This window comes from Lontra canadensis, unplaced genomic scaffold, assembly GCF_010015895.1.
Source record: "Lontra canadensis isolate GAN:19392208 unplaced genomic scaffold, GSC_riverotter_1.0 scaffold74, whole genome shotgun sequence".
NCBI lineage: Eukaryota > Metazoa > Chordata > Mammalia > Carnivora > Mustelidae > Lontra > Lontra canadensis.
The window spans coordinates 8,234,761-8,246,774 of record NW_022631068.1 but is presented as its reverse complement, the minus strand read 5'-3'; the positions used below and the strand labels follow the sequence as shown (position 1 = coordinate 8,246,774).

The 12,014-nt window shown below is 37.5% G+C and overlaps 1 protein-coding gene across 1 annotated transcript in view; it reads right to left on the bottom strand.

The window, feature by feature from the left end:
- The window catches only part of LUZP2 (leucine zipper protein 2), a 466,130-nt gene that overhangs the window by 68,201 nt on the left and 385,915 nt on the right, over positions 1–12,014 (bottom strand). The window contains exon 8 of the mRNA XM_032881225.1: positions 9,870–9,944. Coding sequence (XP_032737116.1) covers positions 9,870–9,944 — 75 coding nt within the window. The remainder of the gene's footprint in view (positions 1–9,869; positions 9,945–12,014) is intronic.

Here is a 12,014-nt window from a genome sequence, read left to right as displayed (position 1 = left end):
GGAGGGTTTTTCTTTTAAAGATTTTATTTATTTATTTATTTATTTATTTATTTATTTATGTTAGACAGGGAGAGAGAGATTGAGAGAGAAAATGAGCACAGGCAGGGGGAGTGGCAGGCAGAGGGAGAAGCAGGCTCCCCACTGAGCAAGAAGCCCGATGTGGGACTCAGAGCCAAAGGTACATGGTTAACCGACTAAACCACACAGACATCCCTAAAAATATTTTTAAATGCTGATAAAGTAAATAATAATAATAATAATACAAAGCTGAGTACAAACGACAGAGAGATCTCCAGTGCCAAAATGGAAAGACATATAAATTTTAGGAAAGCTTATGGTAACTCAGGGGTAACAAAGGGCATGGATGTAGACCCAAATAAGGAAATGTCACATAATCATCCATTTCCAGACAGGAGATGTGGCCTTTGCGGCAACAGAGAGGAAGAGATTAGTTACTAGGGCCAAGATCCCTGGACAAGCTGTCACACGTGGAATGTACCCTTTCAGGGTACCATGGATCAGTGAAGCATCAAAGTCTGTTGTCCTCCTTTTGAGGTGGTATTCTTCCAACCAAACCACTATCTTTTATATTCTATGCCAGGAACACACCTTCATATAGCATCTGCTCCTATTTCCAATCTCCTGAAGAGTAGCGACTATGACTTGGATCCTTCCCAAGGTCTACCTCTGAGCTTTCCACTCATATGTGATATGTGATAAGATTTATCTTTAAGACGACAGAGAATGTCTTTCTAGAAGAGCAGCAGTTTAAGAAATCTATTTGGTCCAGGCCAGAGATGAAAGAAACAAAACAAAACAAAAGCAGCAGGTAGAGCAGCAACGTAAGAAATAGAACCGACGTGTATTTTCTTCTCATCAATATTGTCCCAACAGGTTGTCTAAGATGACATAAACATCTGATAAGAACTAGGCTGGAGGAAAGTCGTTAAGTGGGCAGGACAGGACCAAGCTGGGCCAAGCTGAATGATGATCTTTTACACAACGTGGTCCCTTGGATCGGCTTGTCTGAGCTCCTGACTTTTTGTCCTTCCTCCACTCGATTACATTCAATCCTGTATGTGTGTCCTTTATAGAATCTGTCTCTAATTTTTAATTTATATGGGTATATACACAGGTGCAGATTGTCTACTCTGTTCAGAACTGTGTATTTAGCACGTAACATGATCCCTGACACATTAGAAGGGACTCACCAGAAAGGTTTCTGAATCAATGACTTAAACATGTGGGTGAAAATGCTGCTTCTACTTATTAGGGAAGCAAAGTGATAAGCTTTATCGATGACAAGAAATTAAATAATAGTTCAGATTTCTCTTCCTAGTGGTGCTTTGTTATAACCGTGGTTAACTCTCCTCTCACCATGGAATAGAACATTGTGTGCTGGGCCAGGAGTGAAAGATTCCAGGGGGCACTGAACAATTTAAATTTGTTTCTGTCTCACATGTTATAGTGAGACAATGGAAATAGAGTTAATGCAACAGAGTCAGGCAAGTCTGGGCCCAGATTCAAAGTTAATGTGGCTTTGAAATGTAGGCTTTGAAATGAGACAATCATCTCAGATAATGCAGGAAATTATGCTGGCTATTTTCTTCACAATATTTATATCTTGGCTCCTCTAAATACATGATGTGTATAAAAGGTGTATCTATAACAGGCTTACAGTATATATTGGCAAAAGGAACAAATTTCTGAGTAATGCCTGAACTTGGATGTGAAAATAAATAAAGAACTGTATCAAGTTAATAGCTTCGAACATCGGTTTTCAGGAAATGCTGTTCTGGGGAGACACAGTTTCCAATGGAACAATACATGAAGATGTGCATGTATGTGATATTTTAAATTATCTGAACTTGATCATCGCGTTTGTTCCCAGGGGTCTCCTGACATGGTCAGGATCATCTCAGGTAACAGAATCAACATCACATAGACATAACTTCCAACTCCCCGACGTTTCACAGCTATGGGGGTAAGCCATCTTTGCTCTTCTGTTCCAACTGATTCCAAACCTCTTAGCTCCTGATTTTATTTCTTTATTGGGCCACAAGCATACGACTTGGCCTCCTACCTTAGATTCTGCCTCCGTTCCTTGATTGTACTGTAGACTTTTCCTGCCAGAGATCACAGATTGCTCTGAGCCACCTTGCCCTACTTTGCTCAGCTTTCTACCACAAAAACAGCTCTCTAGTTAGTCTCTCTGACTTAATATCACCTTTTATTGACACTACTCAGACTTGGCTTGACCCAGTTCCATAAGCAGGACTCAGAAGATGATTTTACACCACGACATCATTATATTTTCATTTATATTGCTGGCTGTAGTTGTAGCCTGTTTCAAAAATGCAGGTTACTGTTCACTTTGAGGTTCACCGTAACTAGGTGTCACCTAATGAAATACGGTATAAACTGTAGAAGATAGACTTTGTCCAAAGTCTTACAACCTGGTCCGTCCTAGGGTCAGTCTTGTTTTTGCCCTGCTTTTCTCCTTCTTGCCCAAAACCACTTTTTTCACTTGCTTTGCCACATAATAGTAAAATGCAAACATGTTTAGGAAGAACCTGATTAGCTCAACCTCTTTTTATTTGCAGCCCATCAAAGATTCCAAATGTATTTGCATCTTAGAGCCTTTACACTTGCTGTTTCCTGTCCTATAAACTCCTTCTCCATATATCTGATAGAAAGCGTCCACCTAAAATTTATCTCTCAGCTCACATTTTTTTAAATTTTAAATTCAATTTAATTAACTGTATTATTAGTTTCAGGGGTAGAATTTAGTGATTCATCAGTTGCATATAACACCCGGTGTCAGATCACATCTTACCTTCTTGGAAAGACAGTCCCTCAAGGCCCTTTCAAGGAACACTCCTTCCTTAAAGTCTCTGTCACTTTTCTCACTTTAAGTCCTAGGTAGTCTTGTTGTTGCAAATTACCTTATTGTTTCTGTGTTCAGTGTTTTATCTATTTCCATTACGATGTCATTTCTTTGAGGGCCAATGCCTTTCTTGCAGCACCACCAGTTTCTAACTGTTTCAAACAAACAGTTTTAAACAAATGTTTGTTGAATGAATAAATAAAACAAACTCTCCAGAGGACATAGGGTGGTGGTGTTTTACATGAGAAAATATGAAATATTTCTCATTTTATTCTGTATAATGCATAAGTAAAGTATTATTTCAGACATTAAAACACTAATACTCGGGGCACCTGGGTGGCTCAGTCAGTTAAGTGACCAACTCTTGGTTTTGGCTCAGGTCGTGGTCTCCTCGGTTGTGAGACTGAGACCTGCATGGGGCTCTGTGCTCAGTGGGGAGTCTGCTTGAAGATTCTCCTCTCACTTGCTATGTCTCTCAAATAAATAAATAAATTTTTAAAAGATAAATAAATTACTAATGCTTTTGCTATATAACACATAAAGCTTATTAAAATTACTGTGTACATATATGATCCTAACATGTGGGAGATTTAGAAGGTAATTTTTCATGTGTCTGTAGGTAAGTACTTATCTCAGAAAAAATGTGCTTCTTTCCTGGGAACAAGATATAGCTTGCAAAGACAACTGTGCCCCTACTTTCTCATCTCCTGACAGATGTAAGTTCATATGATCTTATTTGTCTCTTTCTCTGAATTCGTTTCCATGAAGATGTGAGGTCATCAGAGAGATCTGGGTGAACATCGGCTGCTGGCTTTGGAAAGACCATGAAGGGCTGTGAATCTAAAGGCTTTCCCCTTAACTTTTATATCTGCCATGAAATCAGCTCTATGAATCCTGTACGGTCATTTTGACATCTTTTTAAATTTTTTTAAAAGATTTTATTTATTTATTTGACACAGAGAGAAAGAAAACAAGAAGGGGGAACAGCAGAGGGAGAGGGAGAAGCAGGCTCCCTGCTGAGCAGAGAGCCCGATGTGGGGCTCTATCCCAAGACCCTGAGATTATGACCTGAGCTGAAGGCAGACGCTGCGCTGACTGAGCCACCCTGGCGCCCTTATTTTGATAGTTTTGATTCTTGGTTTAGGTTGTCTCCAGGTCCCTTGTATACAGGATAAATGGCACATTCATTAATTCATGAAGTTAGATCTTAATTTATGTATTCAGTCAATAGCTACCCACAATGCTCCTGTTATATGCCAGACACATACGGCAAAACAGGTTCTTGTTCTTTTGCTACTTAGTCCTGGGAGTCTGTGCAGGTTGACTAACATCTGTCACTTCTTTTTTTTTTTTTTTTAAAGATTTTACTTCTTTACTTATTTTTTGAGAGAGAGAGCAAGCACACAAGAGCAGGGGAAGGAGCAGAGACAGAGTGAGGGGGAGAAGATCTGAAGCAGACTCCAAGCAGAGCCGAATCACACAACTTCTGAGATCACGACTGAGCTGAGACCAAGGTCAGATGCTTAACTGACTGACCCATCCAGGCGCCCCTCACACACACCATCTTTAATATGGATGTAAATAATGCATGCTTTCCTGGGCAAAATGTTGTGACAGTCAGATGTAACAGAATTTTCTTTTTAATATGAAAGTTTGAGAGATAGATTTCCATACTATAAAGCTGTTTTTACATTCCAGTAGCTGAGGCTGCCTATAATTCATAAGATATTGCCAAATAAATAATTGATTGTTTGGAAAACCAAGGTTGATTCTTAGATCATGAGATTATTTTTGTTTATGTTGTGATAGTAAACTGAAACTTCTTTCATTAAACATGTCACAAGAACCAAGTTAGAGTATAAAGATGATTTCATAACATTTATGAGGTATTTGAGGTTATTTGAAGCCCTGATATAACATTCTTAGGAGCTAGGCACCTGAAGAGAGTAAAAAAGTCTCATATAAAGATGATGGAGAGAGGTAGAAAGCAATTTCATTAAACTGTAGTTTTTATCCATTTTGAAGTGAGCTAGCATTTCTACCTGCCTTTATGACTATAGTTTATGAGCCTCATACATATGGTACAAGAGATTTGTTGAAACTGACCTCTAGTAATATGAAATGCTTTATAGTTTACTGTAGCAAAAGGAAAGACAAGATCCTGAAGGTTAAAGAGAAAAATTTTTAACACTGACAGGCAGTCTCTACAATCTCATTCATTGATGTTAATAATCACTATGCTTCCCGAGGGCTTTCCCTGTGCCAAGAGATCTCAGTACTTTACTTTTTTGGATGCACACAGTTTTCTCACCACCCTTATAAAGTAAGTTTTGTTAATATTCCATTTTGCAGTGATGCACAAAGAGTTTGAGGAATTTGAACATGGTCATTCTGTGGAAGAGTGACTGAAGAAAGGCAGACTGATTCTGGAAACATTGCCACATAGAGCCTCTCATGCTAAATCCAGACTGTAGCACGGTGCAGGCTAGGCACACCTAGGTGGGGAGTGAATAGAGACAGAGTGGAGAAAAGCACAGAATGGGTAAGACAAAGGAGAAAAATACTATGTTAACCTGGAGTTCTGTGGTTCAGACCAAATTATAATTTGTCCATTCAGTATTATGCGACTACACCAGTTTGTACAACCCACAAGTACATAAAATGCATTCATTTTCTGTGTTTCTGGAACCTTCTAACTCCACAAGCAATTATTTCATAATTTCGGGTGCCCAACAAAATGTGAGAGGTGTGGATCTCCAGACCATGTATCATACATGTTTTCTGTTTCCCAGAGATCCTACCACATGGTGATCACATGAATGGCACTTCAAACCTAGTTAGCCATTTTGAACCTGACTAAGTGGATTATCTGAAGTCAGATGAGGGAAAAGTTTAAATGCAAGGAAGAAAATTCCACAGTCAGAGTTGCTAAAAAAATCAGAGGAGACTTGGCTGCCTCGGGATCACAGGAATCCCATTCTTTCTAGGATTTAAAGCATCTTGTAGAGATTGTGGTAGGGGTATTAGAGAAAGGATTAAACAAAAACAAAAACAAAAACAAAACAAAGAATGATGGTCTAGTTGAATTTTAGGATTTATATATATCTCTGATTTTCTGATTCTCCCAACTCTATAAAGAGTCTTGTCCCTTTTTAAAAAGTAATATTATGTAGTATAAGTTGGATATAGTCAGAGAGTAACATAAATTAGTATAAATTTCTTTTTTATAAGTTAAAAAATCTTATAAAGCTGGAATCTTGGTAAGATGAATTATGCTTGGCCTACTCTACCAAATGGCAAGCAGGCTTCCTTAAAACTACCTTAAATAGTTGGAAAAATAAAAAATAAGACAATCACAATGGAACAGAGTTCTTAAAACATCTAGTTGTTCATTTAAAACATTTGTCCCAAAGATCTAAACCTTAAGAAAGAGTATCATCAGAATTCACAAAATGACCTTACTAATTAGTTATTGCAACACTTTCTAGATAACCTGTTTGAAAAGTTACTTATGTTAGCTATGATGCGGTTTTGATCATATGTCCTAATGAAAATGCCTATGTGAGATCCAAGACTCTGGGAAGTAGAATTTTAGCCTGGTCCTTCACAACTACGGTATAGCAAGGAGATACCATAAGAACTCCAAAATGAATCAACCTGAAATATTCCATCTCCTCTTTCCTGTATCAAAACACCCAGGGGCGCCTGGGTGGCTCAGTGGGTTAAGCCTCTGCCTTCAGCTCAGGTCATGATCCCAGAGTTCTGGGATTGAGCCCCGTTGGGCTCTCTGCTCACCGGGGAGCATGCTTCCCCCCCTCTCTCTGCCTGCTTCTCTGCCTACTTGAGATCTCTCTCTCTCTGTCAAATAAATTAATAAAATCTTAAAAAAAAAACACCAAACACCCATAGTTTAATCTGGTGGTTAGGAAGCAACTTCTTTTCTTTACACATCTGCTATATGTATACAATAAAGTATTGCAAAGCAAGTCTATAATCATATTACTTGCTTATTTTTTTTAAATAAAATGGTTGCTACGTTGTGATTACAAAAATGGAAAGCTCTTAACAGCAGATAGCACACTTTCTTCATTTTCTAAAATAACATTTTGAAAAATATAGGGCATATAGAGAAGAAAACAATTATAAAAAATATCAGGTAAATATCAATCTGAATTAAATGTTAAAAAGCATCATGTTTATTACATATTATATATTTGTTATATATGATATTTATTATACTTTTATAAAATACATGATAAAATGCATATATATATTGGTAATATATACACATATTACATAACCTAATGTATATCTATAATGTATATACTATATGATGCATGTATCTAATGTACACAAAATATCTATATGTGTGTGTATAAATTAAAGACTATCTGTGTCTATACAACTACTGGAAAATGAAACACTTGGGAAACAGTAGAAGTAATTTTAAGCATTCTTAGTGTGATTTTACTCCATCTTTCCCCAAAGTCAATTGGGTCCTTGAATTTGATATATTTTTCTACTTCATCTATTTATATTATATATAATCCAAAACAAATGTGATTTGTGTATTTGAACAATTGTTAAATACCATATGTATAATTCTGAATTTTTTATTCAACAGTATATATTATAGATGTATTAATATTGATATAAATGTCTTTATATGTATTCATTAATATTAAATTTTGATTACTATTTGAAAATATGAGTATGGAACATATATGAAATATGTATGCTAATTCTAATGGTAAGCATTTAAGTTATTTCAATTTAGTATTAACACAAACATTGTTGTATGTCACGTCCTTACACGTGTCCAAGCACATAGGGACAAGTGCAAATTCTATGATACATACATTTAAAAACTGATTTAATAATTACACTACCACCACTAGTGTATTGGAATATGGGATCATTAGACTTTTTAATTTGTAACAATCTGATGGTGTTGAGATGACATCTCTTTGTTTTTATTCACATTTTCATTTTTCTGAATTAGACATCTGTTGTTAATAAATTGTAGTGAAATATAGCAGAATGAAGAAAGTGCATGCATTTCAGCTGTACTTTCAAAAATTTATATACAATTTTAAGGAACATTGCTGTATACAAACTGATTTAGGATTATGCTATCTGTCTCTTGGAATGATCTATAATTATCCATTTGGAAAATTTTAAGTCATTATCTCTACAAATATTGCTTCTGTTTTTTATTCCTTTTGGAACAAGTATAAATACTTTAAAATTTTAAAAATTGATACACATTTCTCATTCTCTGTTTATTTTCCATTTATTTGTACTTTTTCTATATTAGTCTAGGTAATTGATATTAATTTTCTGTACATTTTACTTGTCTTCAGTTCTATTATGTCCACTCACCCAATCTGCAACTGATCAAAGTTAAAGTCTCAATTACATGCATCATTTTGTTCTAATTCTACAATGTCTACTTGATGTTTTTAATAGATTCCAAGTCCAGTGAAAAATGTTATGCTTTATCTCTTTGTCTACTTTCTCTACTCACACACACACACACACACCCGTCTTCATGAAATATTTGTTTCCTCATTCGAGTGTCTGAATCAGCTTCAGTGACGCTTTCCTTGGTTTCTTTTTGTACTCTGATCAGATTGTATTCCCTCTCCACACGTCTAGAAATACTTTTATTACATGTCAAACACTGTGTAGAAATGAACCAAAAATTCCCCAGAGGTTATCTTCCACATGAGAGGGTCTGCCTTTCCAGTGTTAGGCAGGATGATGGCTGCTAACACCAACCTAATGAAGAACTGATCTTAGTCAGGTGATGCATTGAAGGCTTACTAAAATGAAGATTACTCCTGGATGGCCCTGTTCCTTTGGCACAGACTTTCCATGCTTCTGATTGAGAATAATGTGGTGTTTGTCTTCTCAAGTCTGAAATACTATGATTGATTTCTCAGATTCAGTTTCCTGTATTAATATGTGCTAGATATATGTTCTCAGTATTACAGAAAATGACACTGGATGTTTGATAAATGGGTGTGAGTAAATAAAGAGATTAAAGTCACTCTACCTTTTGTTCTGAGTGAACGAAAGTATAGAGAAATGTTTATTTCCTATTATTTCATAGACATGATTTAAAAATAAAAAAGAAAGAATGACAGGCATTACGAAATTTTGCCACATTCCATAAAGATTAAGCAGAACAATAATTCTAATTATATAATCAATTAATCCCTTTCTATCTCCCTTTCCATATGCCAATTGCCTATTCTCTACGTATGCCTCACATGAAGAACACTGAAAGGGCAAAGGTTGGCATCAAGCAGGAGTTGTGGTTTATCCTGAGCATGCACATTTGTAACACAATGAGACATTAATAAAAACCAAAATGAAAGAGAGGAGGTAAAAAGCATTGAAGAAAATCTTTTGGAATTAGTGGTGATGGTAGCACAACTTTGTGAATTTTTAAAATGTGACTTTTATACTATGTGAATTATACTTAAGGAAAGCTGTTATAAAGAGGGATTTATGTCATTCTCTCCTGCGTTATCTTTATATGAATAGAGCTGGTTAGGAGGGCTACCTCCTTCTTCTCTGATTCTCCCTCCAGAATTCTGATTTACGATTTCTAAAATTAAAAGTGTCAATGACTACTTCGATTTGTTTCCTAACTCATTCACCCAGAGTTAATACATGGCATCTTTGCTGGTGCTTTAAAACATGTTTATTCATGGTGTTAGAGAACAAATGTACCGGTAAGGTGGAAAATGAAAAGTCACGAACTCACAAGGCTGAACCTTGAGTCAATTTACTGTAGCAGCAAAAGAGAGGAAAGATTTGGGTTCCAAAGGGAGTGTCAAACACTCATGAATTCTACACCCACCTTCCAGGTACAGCATCTGGAAATGCATCAATAAATCAAGTGAAGCAATGGGTCTACCCTAGCTTTGTGCGCTAAAACTGCAATTAGGAGGATTCAGAGATGTTAACTTACCCGGTCAAGAGCCGCTTTCTCCAGCTCATTTTTGGCCACGGCTAATTTTTGTTCCAGATCAGTAAGTTGTTGGGCCTATAAAATGAAAGAAAGGCCACTCTTTTTAGTAAATTCTATAGCATCCCTTTTCCCTTTAAGCATCTTTCATTCATTGTAGAGAACAACAACAACAACAACAAAAACTTTGTGAAATATATTTAGAATTCAAGTTAAAAATACTCCATGACCTTTGATTAAGCTTCAGAAAATAGTGTGTTCTGGATTAATTAGTATGTAGTAAATTCTTCAGTGGACCAAAATATCTAGTTGCAAAATTCCAGCTCCAGTCCCTGAATATACTTTGACATAATAAATCAGTTATGTTTCTAGTTATTCCATATTGAACTGTATTTCCCCAAAATTCCTATGTTGAAGCTCTAATCAACTCCCTCCCACTTTGTGGCTGTATTTGGAAACAAAGCCTTTAGGAAGGTAATTAAGGTAAAATGAGGTTGTAAATGTAGGGCCCTAACCCCATACAATAGGCATCCTGATAAGAAGAAGAAATACCAGATCTCTCTCTCTCTGCATGCCCACACAGAGTAAAGGTCATATGAGGATCCACGGAGATGAATACCATCTGCAAACCAGAAAGACCCCCCACAAGAAACCAAGTCTCCCAGCATCTTAATCTCAGACTTCTTGCCCTCAGAATGGTACGAAAATACATTTCTGCTGTTTAAGCCACCCAGTCTGTGGCTTACCCTATGGCAGCCTCTTGTTATGGCAGCCTCAGCAGACTAACATAATAGCATTCATTCTTTCTATTATTCAGTTTTAATCCAACACACATCTCTATCCCACCATATGCTAGTACCTTTGCAAATGCCATAACTCTTCTGTTAAAAGAGCAAAGGTCTCAGATTTGGAAAATGTATTTTAAAATCCTGTATCCACCACTTCCTATCTACATACTATAGCTATCCTTACAAGATGCTTAGCAGCCTCACAAAAGACCAGGAGAAGAACCTGCCTCCCCTCATGGCTCAGAACCTCTCTCTACCTCTGGACGTACCCTGTCTCCTATATTTAGCCAGTGAAAAGAATCTCAAGCTGGAAAGAACAGAGGATCTTTCTGATGTTCTTTTTGGGGAAGGGGATTGAATTCGCCAGGAAAAGTTGACAGTAGAAGGCTTATCAATTAACTACCTAATTAGCTACCTAACCCATATACATAAAATATATCATACATGTACTTAAAAATGTGTGTGTGTGTATGCTTAAAAATAAAATTTTGAATTAAAAAAAAGAGTGAGCTGGTGAAGAAAGTAGCTTCCAATATGAACATACCTGCAAGTGGTAGAAAACCAACAAGCTCTGAGCCCGAGGCCCCTCCCTGCACTCGCCTTGGTCCTGTTTGTCTCTATCCTTCTTTCTATTCCCATTACCCGACCCCACAATGTGAGGACCTTGGACCACAGACCTCAGTCTCATATTCTTGACCCGGGGCTCAGGCCACCTGCCTATTGCACGTCGCTGCTGTCCTGGGGCCATCTACCTTTCTCAAACACTGAGCACTCAAGACTTACATGGTAACTGTCCTTGGCTACCACTGGCCCTGCCTAACCCAGTGCCTCAATGGAAGGAAGGAAAAGAAGGTCTCTTTTATCTTTCCCTGTGTCCTCAGTTAAGGATAGGAGTTAGGGACAATAGAGAGGGGCAGTGGGTGGGTCTCAGTGGGAAAGTGGTCACTTACACTCCCACTAGTTATGGGCTAAGTCCTTAGAAACTGGGGGGAGTGAGTAAGCATGTCCGCGCCACTCAACATTTTAGTCACCATCTGGAAGGAATGCCCATGCTGCCCAGCAATTCCCCATGTCTTGCTCACTCCCCTGCCCTCGCCCCTCCCCCCCCCAGCCCCGGTTCATATGCTATTTTCTTTCTTGGGCTCTCTTTGGTAGGCAGACACTCTCCTCAAGATCAGTCACCTGCAGTCCAGAGGGGTCTGCATAGGCACAGGACCTCCTGCCTTAGCCTGTTTTCCTCCTTGTAAGGGTTTTTCAACCCAAATCCTGTGATTCATACTAGAAGATCTCCACTAAAGAATGACACAGAATGTTCAGTAATATAGCAATCCAGGAAGCTTGTATTAGGGCAGATAGAATG